This window comes from Carya illinoinensis, chromosome 9, assembly GCF_018687715.1.
Source record: "Carya illinoinensis cultivar Pawnee chromosome 9, C.illinoinensisPawnee_v1, whole genome shotgun sequence".
In the NCBI taxonomy this organism is placed as follows: Eukaryota; Viridiplantae; Streptophyta; class Magnoliopsida; order Fagales; family Juglandaceae; genus Carya; species Carya illinoinensis.
In genome coordinates, this window is record NC_056760.1 from 21,275,629 (window position 1) to 21,302,257 (window position 26,629).

Consider the following 26,629-nt stretch of genomic DNA (forward strand, 5'->3'; position numbering starts at 1 on the left):
ACATCATGGGCAGCCCCACAACTCCACAAGACATGGCATGAGGTTTCCTCCTCTTGATGATAGACAGAGCATAGGTTGTCCTCTCTGATTTTCCTCCTGTACCAGTTATTGAAGGTGGGCAAAGCCTCGTTGCAAGCCCTCCAGAAAAACATCCTAATACCATTTGGCACCTGTAGTTTCCACATTGACTTCTAAAAACCATCCTGAGCTGGATTGTTTGAGGTACCACCTTCTAGACTGGGTTGTAACTCTATATAAAGGTGGTATGCACTCTTTACTATAAAGATGCCATTTGATGTGCCTCTCTAACTCAAACTGATGGGGATGGTTTTTATGATGTCCACAATCTCCTGTGAGAATAGGTTATTTAACAAGTTGTCATCCCATTTTCCTAAATCTAGATCAATCAATTCAAACACCAGAGTTACTGCAAGTGTTTGGAATTAGAAAATAGGGTCTTGGTAGCCACCTATCCTCCTATATTTTAAACTGTAACCTAATGCAAATTCTTTAAATTCGACTTTCTTTCAACAGATTTAGTCCACCTTTCAAACTCCTCCAGGCTAGTGAAGGTCTATGCCCCATTGTTGCATTCAAGATGAATTCATGGACAAAATACTTCTATTTTAGGATGAGAGCAGAAAGAGAGGCAGGTTTGGTGAGTATTTTCCATCCTTGCTTTGCTAGAAGTGCCAAGTTGAAATTTTTGAAGTTCCTGAATCCCAAGCCACATTGTTCCTTGGATTTGCTAAGTCTGCTTCACTTAACCCACTGAATTTTAGAGTGGTCCTCATTAAAACCCCACCAAAACTTCCCTAATAGCTAGTCCAACATGTTTATAATGGACTGAGGGAGGAGAAAGATACCCATGGTATAGGTGGGAATAGCCTGCATAACAGATTTTAGCAACACCTCTTTTCCAGCAACAAATAGGTAGTTTGTTTTCCAATTGGTAATTTGAGACCATACCCTATCAATTAGCCCATGAAAAGATGCAATCTTGGCTCTACCAACCATGGCAGGAAGACCAAGATATTTCTCGAAAGAACCAGTTGCCTTTATCCTAGCTATTTGCGGGATAGTCTTCCTATTTTCAGATGGGGTGTTCTTGCTGAAGTAAATGGATGATTTATTCTTATTTAGCATCTGGCTAAAGGCAAGCTCATATTGGTTCAAGAACCTTATCAACCTGCTCCACTCAAGGGAATTGGATTTACGGAAAATCATGTTGTCATTAACAAAGAAAAGGTGGCTGACTCTAATGGGGCGTCTTCCCATCTGGACACTAGTGATACTCCCATCCCCCTTTACCTTGTTAAGAAGACATGATAATGCTTCTGCATACAAAATGAAAATGTAAGGGGAGAGAGGGTCCCCTTGCCTTAGGCCTCGAAAGGCCTCAAAGTAAATGGATGATTTATCCTTATTTAGCATCTGGCTAAAGGCAAGCTCATATTGGTTCAATAACCTCATCAACCTACTCCACTCAAGGGAATTGGATTTACGGAAAATCATGTTGTCATTAGCAAAGAAAAGGCGGCTGACTCTAATGGGGCCTCTTCCCATCTGGACACTAGTGATACTCCCATCCCTCTTTGCCTTGTTAAGAAGACATGATAATGCTTCTGCATACAAAATGAAAATGTAAGAGGAGAGAGGGTCCCCTTGCCTTAGGCCTCGAAAGGGCTTGAAAAAATTTTGGGGTTCACCATTGAGAAGTATAGAATAGTTGACTGAAGAGATGCACTCATCACCAAGGAGATCCAGTTGCATTCAAATCCCAATTTGCATATCACTGAGGCTAGGAATGACCATTTCACACGATCATATGTCTTACTCATATCAAGTTTGAAAGCTATAAAGCCTGATTTTCCTTGCATTCTAGTTGTCATTGTGTGGAGAGTTTCGTAGGCCACTAAAATGTTATCTGTGATGGCCCTACCTTGAACAAATGGACTTTGATTCAAGGAAATAATGTTAGGCAGTACAAATTTGAGCCTATTTGAAATCACTTTAGCAACAATTTTGTAAAATATATTGTATAAACTAATATGCCTAAAATTAAAAACTCTCTTGGCCTCTTTAACCTTTGGGATTAAAGTAATGAAAGTGTCATTGACCCCCTCCAAGGAACCACCTTTGTTCAGAATGTTAAGAGCAAAGTTATTGACTTGTTCCCCAACCAAGTCCAAGTTTGATTGGTAGAATGATGCTGGAAATTCATCTGGTCGTGGAGAGCCTAATCCATTCATTTGAAACACTGCCACCTTGATTTCTTCTACCATAAATTCCTTTAATAGATAGTCATTCATCTTAGGTGATACTTTATGGGGCATATCCTCAAGGCATCCTGCTATACCAGAGGGGGTGAGATATGGTGAAGAGATCAAAGAAGAAGGTTGAGAAAATAGACCCAATTTGTTGCTTTTTAGTCAACAGTGAGTCCATGTTGTCCAAGACGTGAGTGATTCTATTGGTTTTCCTTCTTTGAGTGGCATGCAGGTGGTAAAATTTTGCATTTTTGTCTCCCATTTTCAACCAATGTTATTTTGCCATTTGCTTCCATTTTAGATCTTCCTCTGCTAGGGATTGTTCAATCTCACTTTGCAACTTGAAGACAGAACTTACATGCTCTCCTCTGCCTTCTTCTTGCAATTCACTTAGCCTTGTCATTTTTTGTTTGATATTAGCAGGATTATTTCTATTTTCTTTAGCATTCCACTTTTTAATGGTTGAGCTGCAGTAACTCAGTCTTCTATTCATGATGGTGGCATAATCCTCACCATAAGCTACTCTTCCCCAAGCCTCCTTAATAGTAGTAGCACAACCCTCTTTAAATGGGTCCAAGTAGCTTCAAACTTGAAAATTTTAGACTTGGACCTGTCCTTATTCCTTTTATTAGCTAAGGTGTTTTGCAAAGGTGAATGGTCTAATTTAACAGCAGGACTAACAGTGCAGCAGGCTTCCTTGAACAATTGTAGCTAAGTTGGATTGGCTAGAGCTCGATCCAATTGTTCTTTTGTGAAATTTTGTCCACTATCGTAACTAGCCCGTGTTTTGAGCCTAAAGTCAAAAGCAAGTCCAGGGAACACCATTAAAGATCATCTCTAAATACTCCATCTATTTATAAGGCCTAGGAGGGCCTCCCATCTTCTCATCCTAACAAGTTATCTCATTGAAATAACCACAACATAAACACAGTGTTAAGGCCACTAGTTTGAGTGATTTTAAAAATTCCCAGCTACTGCTTCTTTTTGAGGTCTTAGGATGGCATAGAATCCTATGAAAAACTAGGATGACATATCTAGATTACTTGAAACATGAGCTCTAATATGCCATCTTGAGTAGTTATAGATGACCACCTTAGCTTGATTTTTTCACATTAAGACAAGTCCTCCACTACTTCCTCTACTTTCTGCAGCCAAACACACATTAGACTTCAAAATCCTACTGACTTTTTAGTTTTTATAAAATACTCGACAGGGGCCTGATATACATGGGTGGTCCGGTCATGCCTTTTAGAGACTTTGATGACGGGATTGGGATGGACCTCATTAACCTCGAATTATATGGTTATGGGGTCCTATTCCATGTCAATATTTGGACTTTTCCTAGAAGGTGAGATAATTGGCTTTGGTAAGGTAGTCAGGGTGACTTATAGGTTTCTCCTAAGAATAAAATGTGGTTTTTGTCCGCTATAAAAGAGTGTGGGAGCTCACCTGTCAGGTTACTACTCTGGACTTTTTCCTGAGATTGCGGCCTTGTAGAACCAACTTTCATGGAGACTTGCACCACCGTGCCTCTCTCCCCAGGAGGCTCTTGACATTGCATCTTTGCCCTCTCCACTGGAACAGCGTTGCATTTTTTGGCCTCACCACCATTCCCCACCATGCTTGGATGTTACCCTCTGGGGTCTAGTTTACTTGAATCTAAACTACCCCCATAGGACCTAGTTGCCATAGTTGAACTTCTGGATGGAATGGCTACAAACCAAGGGCCATATTGGGCTGGTTGGTTCGATTGAAACCTCTGGTTATGGCATCCCCTTCCTTGGTGCATAATGACACTAAACCTGAAGCAAAAATTCAACAGCCTTCCATATTTGAAAGCTGCCTAGATTTACCTCTCCCCTACTTGCAACCATCTCCCTTGTAACAGAGGTTTTGTAATGTTTACCTCCACTAGCACTCTCAAACACCTACCCCATCCTTGACCCTCTTTATCTACTTCTACTTTGATGACTCTTCCAATGAGTATTTCCACCATTCTTGAGGTCAAGGCTATTCACACCGCTTCTATAGAGTACAGGCTATGACTAAACTCACCCAGTCAAAACATATTGTTTTCATTTTATCTTGGATGAATATGTAGAGGTTAAGGCTGGAACATCTATTGCGATGACAATAGTGGGAGACAAGCAAAGCCAATTAAGCACTTGTATAAATGTTTTAACCACAAAGAAATTTCACAAAAATAAACAAATAAATTGACATTGATGTAATATGTTAAATTATAAAAATAATTTTATTGTAAAACGGTCTAACATAACATATAAAATATGTCAATTTTTTAATTTACTTTTGTAAAATCTTTTTATGGCTGTAACAAATCCCAAACATTTTTGTATTGCAATTTGTACATGAGTTGAAGTCGACTGCTAAATTGTTTGAATAAGACGTACCAGTTACTAATCAAAGGAGAGAGCCTGAGATTGATTGAATGAAAGTATGATTTGTGGGCGTGTCCGTTTTGTCTTTTGGTTTACCAATTGCAGGGGCTATTCTTCTTCAGGTGAGGCAAAGTCGTCTGCTCTACAGATTGAACTCTAGCTAGCTCTAAATTGATTGAGTCTAGTAAAAGACCAATGAGACTTTTGTGGTTCTGGGAATCCATAGGGTCAGTAAATTATAGAAAAGGGGGGAATTGGCTCGGGGATGGAATGGAATATTGTATGTAGTGTAGAAGCGGGTTTCTTCTTTATCTCTGTTCTTAAGAAAGCAACTAAATATTAGAGAAGACATAATTACCTTGACCAGCATGCAGTCTTATTGTGGAGTTCAAAAGAGCGTGATCAATGTCAAGATCAACCGACAATTAACATGAAAAAGATTCCCAAAAAGCCTCTCTTTTCTCTCCCCCTTGACTTGAGAGCGGGAATCAGGCTAGTTTGGGCCGGCCACTTAACAAAGTTGCTCGACAACCTTACCAATTCAATTTTCAACAGAGTTAATGAATTTTCAATAGAGTGAATGAACATCATTGCCTAGTCGGTCAGTAACAGTTTGGATCAAAACATCGGAAAGGAAAAATTCCAATCAACGATTCAAAACAGTATCTGTAAGCTAAGCGCGTAAAGTTACAAAGATATATAACTCAGCCGCCGGAACAACCTTTGTTGCTTGTTCACTAAATCAACAAATCAATTATGTTCCATCTAACCCCATAATAACTACAGCAAGGGGAATGAAAACATATTTTTTTAAAAAAAAAAAATACCCAAAACAACTATCATTACAAACTGTATATGAAGTGTGAGCATTACAAAACTTCTGCTTAGAAGACCCTTCCTGCCGCAACATGTGGATGGGAAAAAGTAATTTATAAATCTACCTTAAAGCAATTGAAACCTGGACAAAATAGTTCCAATCAGCAAGCCGACTTCAATATGATGTTGGGCAAGAATAGTTAAGTGGTTATGTAGCACAGATATAAAAAGATCAATTACCCAAAGCATACTTTGCACAAATGAGGTTCCTACTTGTTCCTTTTGTTGTTCCACAAAAGGACACAATAAACCCATCGACGGAGGACATATACAATATGTAACCAAAAAAAGCGATGAGAAAACCTTCAGAACTAAGTGCTCGGAAGTACTTAAATGTACAGCAACATTTCGCATAAAAAACCTGCTCCCAATCCAAGACTACACCCAAAAACCTATAACAAAGCTTACAGGTATTCAAATTATAGATGATGCTAACAATGAAAACCTTAGAAAACATAAAACCAAGACCTGGCAATATACAAAAACAGAAACATTGAACTAATGTGAAGTTTGCTTCAAACCAAAAGGAAAAAGGAAAAGATCTATTGATAAGAAATGAGAGTGTCACAATCCTCAAATGCAAATATAGCTATAATAACCCACATCACTTGGTTAGAAGCCATCTAATTTTAGAGGCAAATATTACTTCAAGACATAAATAATTATTACAACTAAACAAATTTGTTAGGAGGACAAAAGTACATGTTTCAAGCCCTAACATAAGATATCATAAGAAACTGTAATCTGAATCTAAGATTGGAATGTCAATTCACAACATTTCAGAATTTGATCCATCATTATCATAGGCTTTCTCCATGTCCACTGTATTTTACAGAGTGCTGTCTAATTTTCTATGTTCTGATAGTAGGGTTAGAAATTTACAGCTTGTGTCATAAATTTTTTTATAAGTTCGTGTCATAAATTAATGATTTATAACGGGGCAATATTGATTACATACATCAGTGCTTTATGTATCGGGATTAAATAGAAAAAGGATCTTTCCAGACAATTTTGGAACAACCAGATTATAAAAGGTAGCAAAACAAATTCAATATAATAAAATAAAATATAAACTTGATCTATCAGACAACTTCTAAAGGGCAGTCATAGACACTGTTAATGTTTGTGACTAGAATCTATCATGTGTGCTAGAATTCATATCTGAAAATCCAAAAAAAGAAAACAAAATACCAAACAGAAGTATAAACCTCTCTTAAGTTTAAGATACTGCAGGGCATTAATCCATTTGGGAGCATAAACATTAATAGATCCATATGAACTTGAATGGGTTCACATTTTAGCTATGATTTTTTTTTCCCCTCTTTTTGCGTTATCTCTTTTCTATTACACATATTTTGTAAATGGAAAATTAAATGCATGCAACATCTAAAGAGTGTAAATGCCTTATTACCTCATTAATGTAATTGTACAAGGCAAATGTGTAGTCTGAAAATTGGTTCTGACAACCCCAAACGGTCCATTGAAATCTGGTAGCCTTCACCAGAAAACCAATCAATTTGCTACTTACAATAACATCTATTGGCCAGCTTCAGATCCAAATCTTTCCACCAAAAATTCATCAAGTTTCCCCCAGTTTGGAGTACCAGAATTGCTCAAATCATCGGAAGGCAATGACCGAATACACCCAAGAATGTGTTTAACATCTAGATACAGTCTGGTTAGACAGAAAAGGCCATCTTGTTAAAGAGTTCAAAAAATAGAAATATTGGTCTAGAGACAAAGCCAGATCCCATTGAAATTTAAACAGAACAGTATTTAATGCTAAAAAAAAAAGTTAGAAGGTCATACCTATTCTTTGCTTGTGGACTCTGGATCTCTAAGCGTGAAAATGCTTCTGAAATTTGTGAATGAAAGATAATGACCACTTGCCTAAAATAGCACACAAAATAAGTAGTTCAGTAGCAGGAATTGCATTGAATTTGTGCATATTAATGCTGTTCTCCTCAATAATTGTATCAAAAAAATAAAAAGTCATCTATTTTCCTTTTTTCCATGATAGTTAAAAGGACATATTTTTCCTTACAAGTTAAAAGATTAGGGAGGAAAAAAAAGTAAAGGAAGTTCACATAGCAGATTGTATTGCAGTTATGTGCAATATAAGAAGTTTATAATAAAAACTAACATGATGATGAACCTCACCTGAAAATTACTTGAACATCTACCTCGTGTAAAGTCCGAGATAAAACACGTTGAAGAAATCCAACTTCCTGGGGGTGAGAAGAAGAGCTAGTCAAGTCTAGTCAATTCACTAAAATTAGATCAAGCTAAATATATAGTCTATCATATAATGACCACCCCCCCCCCCCCCCCCCCCCCCCCCGGTGGGGCCCGCCCGCCCCCGTCCAAAAAAGAGAGACAGAGAGAGAGAGAAAGACTCCAAGAATATATACAGAAGCCAACCATCTTAAATCAACCTCAGATAATTGGTACTTTGTTTCACAGGAGAAATCTAGCTGGGCAAGCAAACTCAACTCAGAAAAAGTCACCCATCAATATTTTGTGCTCATTACTTCCTGATCAACAAATCAGTTTTGGCCAATGCCCAAGATCCAATTTAAAAACATAGCACCCTTTAGGTCCAAAGTTAAATATGGGCTCACAAATTTCAATTCATGTGCCTGAGATCCCACACATCTGCGATAAGTTTTCACACTATTCTAAATAATGACCACCAAGTTGATTCCTGGGGGCTGGGTGCAAAATTTGAATCAAAAGACCTTGTCCTATTGAGGCTGGACACACTGATAATGGCTGATTCTCCCTCTTCAGTATCACGCACATATGCACAAAACAAGCTTCTAGAAATCTCTATTTCTTCAGCAAAAGCCTGAGCATACCAGGACATTTGGGCTCAAATGATTCTACCTCATATAAAAATGAAGTGGAGGGTCAGGTAGTGGGATCACTCAAATCATGGAACTTAGCATTATAAAGGATAGAGTAGGTTTAAAAATTTCTGCATTTATTTTGGTTTTATGGATGCAACATTCTATTTTTGAGCTTTCGGTACTTTCAAGTGCTTCATATATGATTGAACCAGCATTTTGTTTTGGCAAGTAATGTAAGTTGGCGCAAAGGGGTGCAACTCTAATACACAGAAAGAATACAAAAGCATATATCCAACTAGCACAAAATCAGTTTGTCTCAAGGAAATGTCATCACAAAACTTTCAAAATAGCAAGGCCAAATATTACTAAAGAGCTGAATGTGAAGGCTGACTTCTTAATTTCATCTTTTACCCGGATTAACATCCTATAGATTCTTGAGGGTAATTTATAATACTCTTTTCTTACTTAACAAAAGAAATAATACTCTTTTCTTGAATTTGGAAGTGATAGATCTTAGCATCAAAAGGTCCTACCATTGAATTTGAAAGCAATGATTATGAGGTTTAAATAAAAACAACTGGTAGATTACCTTAAGAAATCTAAAGGATCTTGATCCAAAAGCTGTTTAAATATGAAGAACAACCATAGTCATACACTCCAAATTATTGAAGAGATCCCCATGCCACAAATGAAGAAGATAAGTTCAGACATGCGCTAGAATGCACTGACTAGGTTCAAAGCATAACAAGTAGCTTGAGATTTTTTCTGTCTTTCACCCTTGAAGTCTTTTAAAATGATCATTTACTGCCAAAGTTGGCCATAACAAAGTGTACGAACAGCTTCCCCACGCTAAATGAACATGGCAATGGATCATTTCACATTAGAAATTATTATAGTACAAATATGTTATGCCATCGGTTATATTAAGTTGGCTACATCGAGGTTGGGGGGTCCTTCTCTAGCCACGCTAGGCTGAGATTGGGGGATGGAAATAGAATCAGTTTTTGGCATGGTGTTTGGGTCGGAGACGCGGCTTTTAAGGATGCTTATGCCTCCATTTTCAGAATTGCAAGGGAACAGGATGCTTTGGTGGCAGATTCGAGGGAAATTACTAATGGCTCACAGCAGTGGAATGTCAGTTTCATTAGGAAGGCACATCATTGGTAGGTTGGTCTCTTTGTTGAATTCTTTAAATTGTAATACAGTGGTGGATAAGCTTGTTTGGTCTCCTAGCAAAGGAAAATTTTCTGTACTCCCTGTCAATGAGGTTCTCACTGCTCCAGCTAGTAATCACTTTCCTTGGAAGAGCATTTGGAGGAGTAACGCACCTCTCAAGGCTGCTTTTTTTTGTTTGGACTGCATTCTTAGGGAAGATCCTGCCCATTAGAACCCAAGGAAACGTGGGTTTATCCTTATTGATTGGTGCTGCATGTGCAAAAATAGTGGCGAAACAGTCGATCATTTACTTCTACATAGTGAGTTTGCAAGGGCGCCTCATGGAATTATTTTTTCAGCAAAATGGGATTAGCATGCGTTACGCCGAGGGAAGTTGACCTACTAGCTAATTGGAGAGGGATCAAGGGGATACACCAGATTGCAGCTGTGTGGAAAATGGCTCCCATTTGTCTACTTTGGTACATTTGGAGGGAAAGGAAAGACCGGAATTTTGAGCATCGAGAGCGCTCTTTGGAAGAGTTTAAGGCCTGGTTTGGCTACACAAATCAAACTATGGAAGAGTTTAAGGCCTGGTTTGGCTACACAAATCAAACTATCTGATCTCATTTCATATAATCATTATAATTTTCTCAAACTCCCACACAATTTTTTGTTAAGTAGTAATCTTTATTGAATAGAAAGAGACTAGGCAATGCCCAAGTACACAGGAAATATACAAAGTGAGACACCTAGTTACATTCTAGTAAGCTGTAAAGAAAATAAAAACTCATGAACATTCCCGCCCTTCAAGACAATAGCAGAAAACCATTCAAAAAGAGAGAATACAAAAAAATTCCAGATTTCCCCCACTCCACTCTCCTTATCGTTAAAGCACCTATCATTCCTTTCTGACCACAAACACCACATTAAGCACAAAGGTATCATCCGCCACACTGCTGTCAATTAAGCAATATTGTGAGGCCTATTCCAGCACGCAAGTAGCTCCACCACACTCCTAGGCATAACCCAACACAGCCCGGCTCTACTAAGGATTCCAGCCCATAACTCCCTAGCCACCTCACAATGTGAAAGCAAGTGATCTATCGATTCCCCACTCTTTTTACACATATATCCTCCACAGCCACTTCCCTAATAGTGCCTTGTTGAACACACGCAAATTTCGCACCCCTAACCCCCCATTCGCAATCGGACAGTTCACCCTTTGCCAACTCACAAGGTGAAATTTGAATTCCTCCCCCATGCCCCCCCACAGGAAAGCTCTAAACAACTTCTCTATCCGGTTTGCCACCCCCACCAGTAATGAGAATAGAGAAGATAGTGGTGGGGAAATTGGAAAGGGTGCTTTTAATGAGAGTTAATCTCCCATCTTCAGATAAGTATAACCGCTTCCAACCCAATAATCTTTTCTCAATCTTCTCTACCACTCCATCCCAAATACTTTTAGCTTTGTATGACGCCCCCAAAGGCAGTCCTAAGTATTTTATAGGAAGGGAGGCAATTTTACAACCCAATAACTCCGCTAAAGAGGCTATATTACTCACATCCCCCACCGGAACCAACTCCGACTTCCCCAAGTTCACCTTGAGTCCCGAAAAACTTCAAAGCACAACAAAACTGCCCTTAGGGCTCAAATCTGGCCACTAACAGCATCACATAGAATCAGGGTATCATCTGCAAAAAATAAGTGAGAAATAGAACTAACACTACTATTGCTACCCACTGAAAAACCAGCAATAAATTCCCCCCCTTACGGCAGCCTCCACAATGTGACTCAAAGCCCCCATCACAATAACAAAAAGGAAAGCGGATAGCGGGTCTCCTTGTCTCAAACCCCTAGAAGTCTGAAAAAAACATGATCTTCCATTAACTAACACTGAAAACCGAGCGGTTGATACACAATGTCTAATCCATTCACACCACCTATCTCCAAAACCACATCTTCTAAACATATAGAAGAGAAAGTCTCAACACACATGGTCATAAGCCTTGTCCATGTCTAGCTTGCAAAGGAACCCCAGGATGCCTTCTCTTAACCAGCTGTCCAAACACTCGTTTGCTATCAAAACTGAATCCAAAATTTGCCGGCCTTGAACAAAAGCATTTTGAGGTTTGGATATGAGATTGTCCATCACCAAGCACATGCGATTAGCTAACACCTTAGAAATGATTTTATAAATCCCACCTACCAAACTGATGGACCAGAAGTCTTTCAAATCATAGGCATCAACTATCTTCAGGATGAGAGCAATGACGGTAGCATTTAGTGACTTCTCAAACTTATGGCTAGCATGAAAAATCTGCATCACTTCCTCCTTCACCATACCCCAACACTCTTGAAAGACAGCCATAGAAAAACCATCCGGGCACGGGGCTTTATCTTTACACATACCTTTCACCACTAGATGCACCTCCTCTTCATCAAACAGCCTCTCCAACCAATCAGCTACCTCTGAATCCAGCTGGTCAAAAATTAAACCATCAAGTATGGGGTCCCATTCTACTTTTTCAGCAAGGAGATCCTCAAAATACTGCACTGTATGGTCTTTGATTTTCTTCGGGAGAATGTAACACGTGAGCCTGAATGGAGGACTTCAATAGCATTGTTGCGCCTATGTGAATTAGCCACCTTGTGAAAGAACTTGGTGCATTTATCCCCCTCCTTCAGCCAAAGCGCCCTTGATTTTTGCCTCCAAGATATTTTTTCCATCAAGAAGACTTTCTCAATTTCGGTCACCACCACATTCTTCCTTACAAAGAATCCTCATTAACTTCCCCTCTTCCAAAGCATGCAACTCTTCCCAAAGGATATTTTTCTGCACTTCTGTATGTCCAAAAACTTCTTCATTCCACTTTTTTACATCGGGCTTAAGGGCTTTAAGTTTACCCGTCACTATGAAGCTAGGATAAGAATAACCATCCCACCAAGCCCTTACCTTCTCCACGAATCCTTCAACCTCCAGCCACATATTCTCAAATTTGAAGGAACACCTACCCCCATGAATGCCAACACAATCAAGCAAAATTGGGAAATGATAGGAACATAGACGCGACAACCTTTTCTGGCATAGATCCGGGAAATGCGTCTCCCAAGAAGAAGAGACTAGAAATCTATCCAGCCGTGACGCTCCTCGCCTATTGGACCAAGTATAGCCCCCCCTTGCAACGGAAGGTCCACAAGATTCAAGTAAAAAATTAGCTCTGAAAAAGCTTCCATTGCACATGTTGACGAAGATGCCCCCTCCCTTTCACTAGAGAACTGAACAATATTATAATTTCCATAAAAAAGCCATGGTAAATCCCAATCGGAATGTAGACCCGCCAATTCCTCCCACAAAAAGCTTCTCTCTCTAAACACATTGGGCCCATACCCACTCGCTAGAGCCCATGTCCACCCACCCTCAATGTTTTTAAAAGATACAGCCATTGAAAACAACCCGATACATTTCTCAACCATCTCCACCACTTGCTTATCCCACATAACCAGCACACCCCCCAAAGCCCCCAATGAAACTAAATAACACCACCCCACAAAGGAGCAGCCCCACAGACTACGAATTATGTTTTTATCAATACCACACAACTTGGTCTCTTGAAGGCAAACAATGTCAACCTTCCAGATACGGAGAAGAGATCTAATGCAAAGGTGCTTATTTACATCATTGATCCCCCTTACATTCCAAGAAAGGATTTTAGGCATTAATAAAAGACGATGGCCCCTTCCCTTCAACCTCTTCCTCCCCACACTTCCTTCCTTGTTATCGTAGTTAATAGAACTCTTTAGGCATTTCAACTCTCGGTCTTGTTTCACTGCTGATTTCAGAACTGTAGTTCTCCTTGCCTCTATCGCAATTAGAAGGGTCTTGAACTGATCTTCAAACACAGGACACGATATCCCCACACACTCATGAAGTTTATCAACTTCTTTTAGCACCCAGTCCGAAGAAAAATTGTACACCAGCTTTGGAGAGAGAGTACGTGGCGGGATAGGGCTATCCATCTCATCCTTATTACCCTCAGCCCCGCTGGTCACAATTCATAGTATGATCCCTCAACTCAAGCCTCCTCCAAAACATCTGGCCCCCCTTCCAATTCCAACAACCACATCTCCTTGTTGATGTCCCCCTCTAATACAAGCTCAATCACCTCCCCTTCCTCTAACAAAACCAGAGAGAGCGCGGTTTTTTTTTACTTCCCGTGCCTCGAAAATTCCCTCTTCCGCTTCCAGCACCAGAGCCACTATCTGAGTGAAGCCTGAAGAGTCACTGGTGACCATCGGCATGGGATGTGCATAAACCAGCAACCCATACGTGAAAATGGGCTCGCCACTTGGTTTTGCAACTTTCTCCAATAGAGTGTGCAAAGCTGAGGGAATGATTTGTGCCTAAACCTAAGCCAGCCTCACAAGACCTTTGCATTAACATCGAGGAAGCGCCGGTGACCTCGGTCGCACCTTTCTGTGCAAGTTCCGATAACCTTGAGCTAGTTGTGTCATCGGGAATGCACCAAGAGCTATCTCCATTCTCGGTTGAAGGCACCGCCAGCGCCGTGGCATCATCTGATGAGACGACGAGCAGCGGCGAGGTCACCTGAGGCCTCATTGGCGACGACGGCTTGGGCCCACTCACCGATGGGCCTGGATCTTCAAGCTGTTTCCATCTCCAACTGTGGGCTGTTTCTTCGTCACCTTGGCCGAAGGCCCACCCCTTCCCATTACTGAGCCCACTGGGCTTGCCCTAGTCCATTCCACTCAAACTGAGGCCCCCTCCATCTTGCCTCAAAACACACGGCTTAGACTCATTCCACACAAAATATAATAAACAATTTAATTTTTTAAAATTCTAAAACAAAAATAATATTAAAAAATTATATTCTAACAATATTTTATTCAATTTTCAACTTTTATCCCATTTCATCTCATCTGTGTAACCAAAGAAGGCCTAAGAGTTTTTTTCTGGAAGACTTTATTTATGTGGGCCATTGTTATAGACTTTAATGGTCTCCACTTTCATGACTTCCTTGTATCCGTTTCTAGTTTCTAAGTAGGTGTAATCACATGTATACTTCCTATGTACTTGGGCAATGCCTATTTCAATATCAATAAAATATCTTCTTACTTATCAAAATAATAATAATAATAATAATAATAATAATGTTGCCAAATTTGGTTCTCCTCAAGTTCAAGTCATAAATGCAAAAATCCTAGCAGAGAAAGTTACCTTGGTAAGGGCACGGGCAAATTGACTGGGCTGTGGGTCCGAATCTTCAGGTCTATTCCAGCTCTCAACAATTTGAGGCAAGCCACGCAAATGAACCAATAACCTTTCTCTCATTATCTGAACAAGTTTTGTATGTATTTCATCTCGGTGAACTTTGAAATCCTGAGCAACTCGGTCAATCTCTGACACCAACAATGCTTTCCGTGTCTCTGGTACTTTCAGAAAAAGAATCCTCCTGATATCTTAGTCCAGACAAATAAAATAGTCATTAACTAGTGAAATTCTTCCAAACACCGTTGGTACAAACAATGAAATTTTCACAATCAATATGTTTATCAAAGGAAAAGGTCCTAAAACCAACAATAGCCAAGGATAAATCAAAACATTTAAGTCAAAGGTAGCATATCGACAAACAACCAAAGAGCACCCACAAGGTTTTGTCTCATGATTGAAAATAAAATTAAATAGGAATGCCACAAACTAAGCCACATCATTCAGAATACATAACGTCAAACTTCATCATGATTCACTAGACATAGAGCTAAGAGTTTGTTTTGGAAAATCTAATTTCTTGTGTAAACATTTTTATCTCACAGAAGAAAGTTTTATGACATTAACGTTACAAGTCCAGAAAGGTTAGTCTCTCACACCTATATGCTCTTCACCTGCCAATTTGACCTAGGCAGATCATTAGCTGTACGTGACTATGATGGTAACATTTTGGCGGTCATTAATAGTGGTTTTCTTGATCTATATATTAATAGAATTCTGCACCATCCCAAGTTCTCTCGATCTAATAAGATTCTGTTCTCAATCATTAATATAATAATACGCAAGAAATAATACGCAAAACACAAAATGACTATCAAAACATAGAAAGAGCACCTATAGGATATTTTTTTGATAAGTAGAAAGAGCACCTATAAAATATGGCAAGAAAGCCATCCCTACTTGATATATATATATATATATATTTTTATAAGTAAGAAGTAAATTTTATTGAAGTGAATGAAAGTAGGTAAAGCCTATGTACACAGGAAGTATACAGAAGAAATGCCTACGTACATTCTAAGAGTGCTAAGTTAAAGAAAAGAAGTCATGAACATTAGTCCCATTAAGCACAATGGCTGAAAACCAGAGCAATAATGTTTGTAAGAAAAAATTCTGAAGTTCCACCAAAGTACGCTTCCTATCATCAAAACACCGTGCGTTCCTTTCCGACCAAATGCACCACATAATACACAACGGTATCATCTTCCATGCTGCTGCCACCTGAGAACAACCGTGAATATCCTTCCAACAAGCGAGTAAATCAACCACCCTCAGAGGCATTACCCAAGAAACACCATCCGTACTTGATATATATATATATATATATATCTTTTATTGGTAACAATTCATACTCAATATATATGGGCATTTAAGAGGGATTCTTGTATGCCTGGTTTTTGCCCACTACATATGTTGCTTTCAGCTTTCATCAGATGATTATATTGGGTTACACAATGTAGGCAGACTTGCCCACCCTAAAACTCTCCTTGAAAATAATTATATTTCTTCATTTACAAGTTATGATATAAACAGTTGTATGTGGAATTAAACAGGGAATATAAGGACCTATGAGGACCTATAGAACACAAAAATAATATTGGAAGTCAGCTCCGCTACAGTGTCTTGGTAGGATTTTGCTTAACTGAAGAAAAAATAAGAACTCTATAGACTCACAAAGTTCCATGTCAACACTTTATATTTTAATTGTTTGGATAGGCTAAACTACATTTTACTCGCTTGAACATTAAAGCTGCCACCAATTTGGTCCCTCAAAGTTTCGAAACTTGCAACTAACACCTTGAAGCTTTTAATTGCTATATATGTGATCCTTTAATCAAGATCCATTAACTATTGGTCAAACGTCATCATTTTGACGCATCCCAATGTTTTGGGTTTTAGCCTTATAATCAGCTTGTTGCTTCACCATCATCATCACCATCATTATCACCACAGGAATCAACCAATCATAAATAAACCTATGCTTCACTTTTGTATTAGGATCCTATTAGCTTTGTCAGTTTTATATTTCATCTCTGGATGGAGCAAAAATGCCGATATTTTGTGGCTTCATATTGTGGGCACCAAAAGGACATGGAGCAGCCCACTTTCCATGATCTGGTCTTCAAGTTCACCAAAGTCGAGTTCACAAGATCGACGTAAATGAATTAATTACTTCTTTGAATTTATTCCTGTACAATCTGGTTATACAAGAGATGAGTCATGAAGGTCATATAATTAAGCTGTTGATTATAATTATGAATTATTGATTTCTTTTTGCTTTTTCTCTGTTTGGTTTCTGGGAAACAAAATGCTCAATTGAGTGGGTTACAGGATATGGCCCAGGAATTTTAAGTACAAGAAATGCTGATGTTTTTGTAGCGAGGAATGTGAAGTACATGGCCCTCCAAGCTGCTATTAGATGCATTTATGTTTGCATCTCATTTACCACATATTTGATTCGTCATTATAATTATGATGATGACTATTTTACCTATAAAAACCTGATGATGATAAAGCAGAAAACTAAAACAATTTTGAAGTGGTGTTTGTGAGTTTCTAAAAGAGGAAGAAGAAAGCGAGGCTTCAAGTGAGAAAGAGAGGGAGAGGAGCTGGGCTGGAGATCAAAACCGACAAAAGCATTGAAATTTTGAAAAGCAGCTAAAACATCATCGTTTTTGGCACTAACAGGCCTAATGGTTAAAGAGATCCAGATAGAAGGGCCAAATTGCCATCAATTCAAAACTTCTAAATGTTAAACGACCAATTTGCCAATTTGTAAACAAATTCAAAGTTAGGAACTAGGATGTATCTGAGGCAATGAAATTATGTCAGCAATTTCAAAGATGAAGAAAGTCCAAAACCATTTTTTTAATCCTTCTTTCTTTCTTACAATTTTTGTGGAGAAATATGACTGGGACCTTGGTTGAGGGAGAGGCTACAATGTCAACATTTTTTAAAACGGAAAAATCAAAATTTTTTGAAGCGGAAAAAGGTCAACATTTAGGGCATTTAATAGCCAAAGGTTAACTAATCCTAAGGGTCACATTGACATCATTCAAAAGTTCAAGAAGATAGAACTGCATGTTTTGAAATTTAAAGGAATAAAATATATTTTAGCTTTTACATATTAATATGATTCAGAGGAGCTAAGAAGAGCCATCATCAAATTAAAAAGACCACCCCCCCCCCCCCCCCCAAGGGCGCAAAAAAAAAGAAAAAAGAAAAAAGAAAGAAAGAAAGAGAAAAAAAGAAGAAAACACAAGCATACAGGCAAAATCAAGGCTAGAAGCGTGGAGTAGAGTTCAAGTTGTACGGCGCTCTGGAATAGAAACTATTTGTTACAAGATTTAATTATGCTCAATTCATTTGGATCAAATTTCCATAAAACTAGCAGAAGCTTCACAAAAGGAGAAGTATTTTAATTTAGCATCACCTACCGGGGATAGTAGCATATGTAAAACCAATTACTTGACTCGCCAGGGCCAAGTGTTTAGAAGTGATAGACTTCAGACCAGACACCTGCCATACCATTTTGAGCCAATTAAATTGGGTTACACTGAAAGCATCATAGAAAATAGAACCAAGAATCAGACATATTAGAAAGAAGATCCAATAATTTATTTACTATAAGAAGCCAATAAGGATGAACATATTTAAATATCTACAAATGTCACCAGAGTTCTCAAATGTCAAATTCAAAGAAAAAAAAATTGAGAATGCATAAATCAGCTATATACAGATCAAAATTAGTACCTGCATGGCACCAGCACCAAGAACAAGCTGACATGTTCTTGTATTGAAAAATTTTAAAATTTCAACAACACGATGAACAATTTCTGAAGATAATGCTGGCAAATAGTTGTTCATATCAGTATACTCCGACAATATCTTCAGCAATATTAAGCCGCTGGAAGGCCAAAAATAAAGAAACAAAATCACTGATAATGATGGCAAGTTTTTATGTGAAATTAATGTTACAAGACAAGGATCTCAATATTATAAATCAACAAACAATTTCACCTAAAAGTGAGTTATCATGCAATATAAAACAGTGCGAACAACACAGTAAGTCAACAGCCCTATAAAAGACAAATAGATGCCACTAACTAACTAAGCATAAAACTGCAAGTATCAACCACATGTGGACTACTGTTAAAAGTAAAGAAGATAAAAGAGAAAAAGAAACAAGAAAACTAACCAGTTTACCATGTGATAACCAACACCTTTATACATAAGAGTATGAGAGGTAGATTTTCCATGCTCCATTTTACTATTGTTATTATGAGCCGAATAAGTTGTGGTATCAGCTTTATTTTTTTCAATGCCCTGAGCCAAAGGAATAGATTTCATTTCTTCCAAATTCTCAATAGATATTCCACTAATCTTAGTCTGATCAATTTTCTGTTGAGATTTCAGTGGTCCAGTATCTGTAATGAGTGAACCATCATTGTTTATGATCACTTCACTAGAGCTTGTTTCCACATTATTTTCAGCATGATGGGGGTTCTCAGAAACCAATTCTTCAGAACCAAAAAATGAAGCGACAATGGCCTGAAATTCATCAGGAACATCGACTTCCACCCATGTTTCTTGGTCAAGCACTGCCTTAATTTTTGCCATCTACAACATCAACAAAATATTTAGTCCAACAATGGCACACATATAGTCCAGATAAAAAAACTTAATGCAAGTAGTCATGTTCAAGAACTAACACGAGATTCATGCTGGAATTCGACAAAGGCTTTGGCCTGAGACTGCAGTGTTCCACGTATGCTATATCCCAACCTTCCACCAATCTGTTTATGTTAGCATAGAACAGCATCATAAATATAAACAGAGGAGTTTTATCTTTCAATTATATTATACTATTAAGATGTACACCAATACCTTCTCTGTAGCAGTTATAAACTCCTGGGTGATGTTGTATATGCTTAAAAACTCCTGTAATCTCAACTTAGGATGAAGAAGAGCACGGACACCAAGGAGCTTTGCCCATCTTCCATGAGCAGCATCACAAGCTGCAAAAACAGCTTCTGTGTTCTCCCGCAATACATCAGCCCTGTTTGGGGATTAAATTGGTTCAGAGTGTTATATTCATTTGGCAAAGCTTTTGATACGAGGATGGGATAGGGTTTGAAAACTGAACACTTGATAAATGAGCCACCAAGATAGATAACAACCATTTAGGTTGGAAATAAGGTCTTGAAAAGACCAATTGGAAACCGGGTTCAAAGCCTATGTTGTAAGGTCTCGCACACCAGTTGCCACAAGGGTATTGTACTATGACAAGGTAGCCATCAGTCATGTAGAAACCAGTGCAATGACAAGGCAGCTCTCATGGTTTGATACGGAAAGGATGTCTTTAATCTGGTTAAACATTGGATCCGTGTAATGCACCCCCATCACACAAGATGGTTATCACTTTCATGTGAACTGTAATTTTCTCTAACCACGTATCTTATATCTTCGCTCTATGAAATGGGGATCACAACCAGATTCCCAGACTTGTCATAGGAACACTGCATTTTTACATTGTCATTTAATATATGACCTTGCAATGAGTTGTTCACAAGTGCTTCATTTCTCTCAGGCTAGAAAAGGAAACAGAAAACACTCAAACATTAATGCAACTTACTATGACTGCATCGCATCATCAATACAATTATTGGCAAGTTAAACACATACCCAATGAGTCTCAAACTCACAACCACACCATGCACCCCGGTTAGTAACCCAATTATTCTTTCAACAGTACATTTCCATTATGACTACTTTTCAAACAATCCTAATAAAATATTTGTTTTGCGAAAACAAAAATTAGCACATAGCATAAGCACCCCATTCCGAGAACTTTCAAACTGATGTTTAATCAGATGTAAAGGTAATCAGAGAATCATAACCAACAGAAGAGGGTCCACCTGAAATTTCTCGACATATTTGAGGGACTTATGGTCTCATTTGATTTTCCCTGAAGTGAAGGAACCTTAGCAGCTCTCTGAGGTGAAAATGGTAAAAGCGAACCACGCTGACCCTCACTGTCTTGTGTTTCTGCAGTTGCAGCACCAAGCGCAATTGCAGCAGCAACTGAATCGGCAGCATAGTGACCATCAATGTTGGACATGATCCACTCAATGGCCTTTTTCACTTCAGCAGCCCGCACTAAATGTGTCTGCATTCACTAGAAGAAAAGAAATCATATTACATCACTTAAATATAAATAGGAAATATGAGATGTTGAGAAACATTATATGAATTTCTTGATTTTTCAAAAGAATTTTATCTATGCAGAAAATATATGCCTCTAAAGATGATGGGGTTTGTCGTAGGCTATATTTCAGCATCTTATGAAGCCTTATTATGCTGCTGATGAGTTGGTGAAGGCCTCTCTCTCTCTCAGTCAAGTCTCCTTCCAAACTTGGGAAACTTTTTGTGTATTTTTAGTAGGGATATATCCTTGGGCTTTTGTATAGCCTTTTCCTTTTAAAAAGACTACCTTTCTACTTAAATTTTTTTTATATCTTTATTAATAAAGTAAACCGAGAGTATACATTAGAAACACCTAGTTTGATTTCTTTTAAAAAACAAATCCAAGACAAGTTTATAGATACTGCCATCCAGTACTAAAAAGATATATAAGACAAAAAAAAAAAACCATCATTTAGCTCTTCCATTCTTCTCACAATTCTCTAAGCATCAATTGTTCCACTTCTTCCAAATACAACACAATGGCATATCAGGACCAAACATGTTCCACAGAATCTTACTGTGAAGGCTGCCCTGTCAACTTTCCAACAAAGGAAAATGTCCACCACCCATCGTGGCATGACCCACCTCATTCTAGAGAGGCTAAAAACAGCTTTCCATAGAGCATGTAATGATAAGAGGTCCACAGTTTCCCCATCCCTAATGCACATGTAACAATGATTTATCACTACAATATGTTGTTCCTCGTGCAGTCCAATGTGAGGGCTTTCCCTACGGCAGCCTTCCACACAAACGCTGTCTCTCATTTGAGCTTTAATCCAAATGCTTTTCCATGTGAAAGCAGGCCATTCATGTGTATACAACCCAATGACTTTACATCCAACACCCACTTAGATATGGCCCAACATATCATCTTCTCTTCCTCCACTTGCCCGAAACAGATATATCTGGCATAGAAAGAGGCCAACATGACCAACTCCCAATCATGTGCTGCTCTAATAAATTTTACTTCCCATATATTAGAGCCATTCGAATTCTCTAGATTGTTAGCCACTGAGCCGTCCATTATCTTTGCCATGTGGAACAAAGACAGGGAAGGCCCTCTTCAACGGTTGGGCTCCACACCAAATGTACTAAAACTTTACCATTGGGCCATCTTCCAATACAGAACTCCCCTCAGCCCCAACGTATGTTTTTCCACACTCCAGAAGTATCATTAAGCTTGTGGGAATGCCAAACACCTCACACACTAGCATATTTCATGTCTATTACCATTCTCCAAAAGCTGTCTCTCATTTGAGCTTTAATCCAAATGCTTTTCCATGTGAAAGCAGGCCATTCATGTGTACACAACCCAATGACTTTACATCCAACACCCGCTTAGATATGGCCCAACATATCATCTTCTCTTCCTCCACTTGCCCGAAACAGATATATCTGGCATAGAAAGAGGCCAACATGACCAACTCCCAATCATGTGCTGCTCTAATAAATTTTACTTCCCATATATTAGAGCCATTCGAATTCTCTAGATTGTTAGCCACTGAACCGTCCATTATCTTTGCCATGTGGAACAAAGACAGGGAAGGCCCTCTTCAAAGGTTGGGCTCCACACCAAATGCACTAAAACTTTACCATTGGGCCATCTTCCAATACAGAACTCCCCTCAGCCCCAACGTATGTTTTTCCACACTCCAGAAGTATCATTAAGCTTGTGGGAATGCCAAACACCTCACACACTAGCATATTTCATGTCTATTACCATTCTCCAAAAGCTCTCCCTTTCATTCACATGGCCCCATATCATTTCCCAAATTAGGCACAGTTGAATGGAATCAGTTTCCAGATAATCCAATAGGCACAAGCAGTTAACATTTTCAAATGAATGAGCCACAGGGCTTTATTCCAAGGGAAAAAAATCTTCGAAATATAAGCTATCACCTGATGCCATTCTTGTGCCTCTTTGTTAAACACTACATGATGTTAATAAATTACAAATTGTTAAGAACCAACGAAAGCTCAAGCCACATTTGGACATATACTCTGAAAGGACTAATCAAGATTACAATTGGCACCCTTAGAATCCTCATATATACTGTAAGACCTTTTCCATCCAAGGAAATGTGGGATCTCACCATTCACATATTTTCAATCCAGATTATTACACAAATAATTAGAAGTAGCAAGCTTGTGCGTTGGATTTCTTGTTTGGGTCTAGAGCAAAAACTTATGAAATAAGCCTTTTATAACTGAAACATTCAACATTTTAATTTCGTTTCAGTAAAGAAAAAATTAAACTTCAATGAATATAAAGTACCCAAGTATAGTCAAATACACATTACCCGTACAATCTTGAAAATAGCACTCAAAAGTTGAACAAAGCTTTCAGATGATAGGCTCCTCAACTTGCTGGCAAGCGATGCACCTCCACCTGAGTCACCACGCAATCAAGGCTGAAACAAACAGATAACAAGCACAAAAGAATTTATTGTATCTGTATAGAAGAGTGGCAATAAACTTCTCACCATCAGAATCAGCTGTTCGTTCTCCAGTGGTGAAATCTGACTCCAATGGCCGGAGGAGGAGGATGGGAAGCAGCTCTGCAACTGCAGTCTTAATAGCAGTTTTCATATCAGCAGTAAGCGTGTCTCGGTAGATCCTCAACACAGAAGGTAGCTTTGCCTGTTATTGATCACCATATCATGAGATGTTTACCCTAATTGAATCCAGGTCTGACTTCAACACGTAAATTAAATAAAATACCAGAAAAACAGCATAAATATTAGTGTTCAGTGGATCAGGGTAAATGGTTTTAATAACAATTCCGTCAACAACATTTTTTTGATTAGTAAACAATGCCATCAACAGCGTTGACAGTAAAAAGATTACATTTAAAGCACCTAGAACCACAGGTCATAAACATAGACCAACAAATGGTGTTTGGATCAAAATGATAAACTGAATACATCAAACCTAGCATGTCAAGACAATTCTGCAAAATAATTTAAGCGAGCCCATTCATCAAACCAAACTTTTTACCAAAGTGCATAACTTCATTCATTTATCATAATACAGAAGTCACGATTGCAGAAAATTTCAAAGATTGCGCTGAATATATTATTGTTTTTAACAAAACTTGTGTCTTATCACCTTTCTTCTTTTCCAAAAACTCATTGTTTTTTCACCTTTTGTATATAATTTTTCTACCATAATCCTCTAACATGTTTGAAACAAATACAAAACTTAAGTGTTGACTCCTAAGTCACATAGATCAAATATATAGAGATATTTGCAATCTTCAATAGCAACACACAAGATACACAATGCTAATTTTGTAATATCCAGACCCTCAACTGGAAATCATTAGGCTCTCTTGCATATAACCAACTTCAGAAACTTTGAATAACCTAAAAAGCTTCTATTCACACATTAAATTCAATTAAGAGTCTGCAAACATTTGCAATTCTAAAATATATTTAACATTTCAAAGCTCTCTTGTATCTACATTCTTCATCTTGTATGTATAATATCAAAAATAAAAATCCAAAAATCTCATTTCCTAATTTTTCAAGCAAACTCTTACATATTACTTACATCCTTCAAGACCATGGGTAAAGTAATGACACCAGTGATCACATCATCCAGGATAGAAATAGAAAAACTCCTGTTAAAGAATATGGCATGTTGAAAATTAAACAATTTTTGTAGGCTTAATAACAGCCAGCATCGCCATCTAGGAAGCATTAACTTAATTACAGGAGTCGTGGAATTTTCTCTGCTACGTGAAAAGTATCGGTCACTCGTAGACTTTCTACTTTCTTGACAATGCAGTGACTCTTACACATGAGTAACAGGAATGTTTAAGAGTCGGACAGCATAAACATTACCAAATTCACAGCTTAAGCAAAAATTTTTATTTATTATCAAAATCAAGGTACATGATATATGTACAGAAAAAGAAAGGCTCAAGTAATATGGTCATCGGTCTAAACACAATCTCAGGACAACTAGAGAAGATTACTCACAGTTCTGAGCAATCCAATTATGATGGGAAGAAGTCGATCTTGAAAATTAGTGGTCTCTTCTTCATCCAACTTAACCTGCTGACATGTCAATTTAGTTATCAGTTCACAAAGTGCATCAAAAATTAATCCTGAAAAGTCACATGATGAGATTCTAAATAAAACTACTTTTTTTTTTTTATAAATAAGATTCTAAAAAAATTACTTATTAGGAAAACAAGTACAAACTTTTTCCTTTAAAATTACAAAAATAAATTCATAACAAATTTGATATAAAAGCAACATATAGATAAGGAAACAGTGAATGAAAATTCTACAACGTCCAAATCCATACATGTCAAAACCAGGACATGAATTGCCACAATTTGGGTGCTAAACCAAACCAGTAAAAGTAATCATGTATTCAGGCCACCACAAAAGCCCAGTATATTTTATTCTGCAATTGTGCCAATAACACTACATGAACCAAATTTATGTTTACCCGGAAAGGGAAATATTAATGGAAGGGCAGAAGCTGTAGGAGAACATAAAAAATAATAAACCCAATTGGAGATATGCCAAAAAATAAATTTTTTTTAAAATGTAATGTGCTAAAAATAAAACTGTTGATTAGAAAAATATTGTAGCTGGGAGTAGTCAGAATGTCAGAACAAAAAATTATCGTCTTTAAAACTGGTTGCCATCCTAAAATATAACTGTTTCAGGTACCAACATATAAAGTTGGCTCACATGCAATCACACAAGTTTCCTCCGTTTTGTACAAAGCAGCATAGTGCAGAAAATTATAATTTCTAGCACGGAAGAAAAAGTGCTTTTAAACAAGCCAATTAGAGAAACCAGACCATTCAATCTCAAAATGAAGTCACTAAGCTTACATCATCATCTTTTCCATTTGTCGGAATGGAAGCCCTTGCTTTCACTTGGGACAAAATTACAACGTCTGAATCTCCAGCATCATGTATTGAAGCGCGCATAAATTCTGCTGAAAGAATGCTACAAAAATAAATGTAATCAGTTACTTCTGGCTGATCAGTACGACTCCATTGAACCTAAAGTTCACAAAGCCAGGTAATGATAAAGAGCCAGTTAATGATAACTATAAACAATAAGGAGCCGTTCAATTAAAAACCCAACAAATAGAGAAATGGGTATTTCATGAAATTATGGCATGCAGAAGGTAAGTTTACATAACACCACTACAAACCAAAATTTAGTCCATAAAAAAATTTGATTGGAACATTATATAAACCAATACAGAGTCATAACACCCGAATCAGCACATAACTGCTGCAAGCATACCAAATTCTTAATTTGAAAATGCCCATGTGGTGATGACATAAATCCCAAAACCTGCCTTCTTTGTATAACCCAAAAAAGTAAAGAGAAGTCAATTAAGTCTGCTTGTTTTGGCTGAAAAGGTTTTCAGTAAAACATTTTCAGCTTTTCGCGTGTTGGTTAGGAGTGGAAATGGAAGTCAACAGAAAATATTAGGTTGGTCAACAAGAAAAATAGCCTTCGGGATATCAAAATACCCTCTCGAGAGGCATAAACATTTTTTGGACCACT

The 26,629-nt window shown here is 38.0% G+C and overlaps 1 protein-coding gene across 3 annotated transcripts in view; it reads right to left on the reverse strand.

Moving 5' to 3' along the window:
- Positions 1-5,295: 5,295 nt before the first annotated feature.
- The window catches only part of LOC122277377 (vacuolar protein sorting-associated protein 54, chloroplastic), a 33,379-nt gene continuing 12,045 nt past the window's right edge, over positions 5,296-26,629 (reverse strand). The window contains exons 4-18 of one of the 3 annotated variants that reach the window (XM_043087342.1): positions 25,939-26,056; positions 25,067-25,144; positions 23,567-23,723; positions 23,384-23,472; positions 20,756-21,006; positions 19,725-19,896; positions 19,550-19,633; positions 19,036-19,457; positions 18,591-18,744; positions 18,275-18,356; positions 14,787-15,028; positions 7,706-7,773; positions 7,355-7,435; positions 6,957-7,220; positions 5,296-5,627 (exon numbers count right to left, since the gene is read on the reverse strand). In XM_043087342.1, coding sequence (XP_042943276.1) covers positions 7,082-7,220; positions 7,355-7,435; positions 7,706-7,773; positions 14,787-15,028; positions 18,275-18,356; positions 18,591-18,744; positions 19,036-19,457; positions 19,550-19,633; positions 19,725-19,896; positions 20,756-21,006; positions 23,384-23,472; positions 23,567-23,723; positions 25,067-25,144; positions 25,939-26,056 — 2,137 coding nt within the window. In that variant the 3' untranslated portion in view covers positions 5,296-5,627; positions 6,957-7,081. Of the gene's footprint in view, positions 5,628-6,956; positions 7,221-7,354; positions 7,436-7,705; positions 7,774-14,786; positions 15,029-18,274; positions 18,357-18,590; positions 18,745-19,035; positions 19,458-19,549; positions 19,634-19,724; positions 19,897-20,755; positions 21,007-23,383; positions 23,473-23,566; positions 23,724-25,066; positions 25,145-25,938; positions 26,057-26,629 lie in introns of those variants that run through there. The other 2 variants (XM_043087343.1, XM_043087344.1) reach the window with 2 other exon arrangements.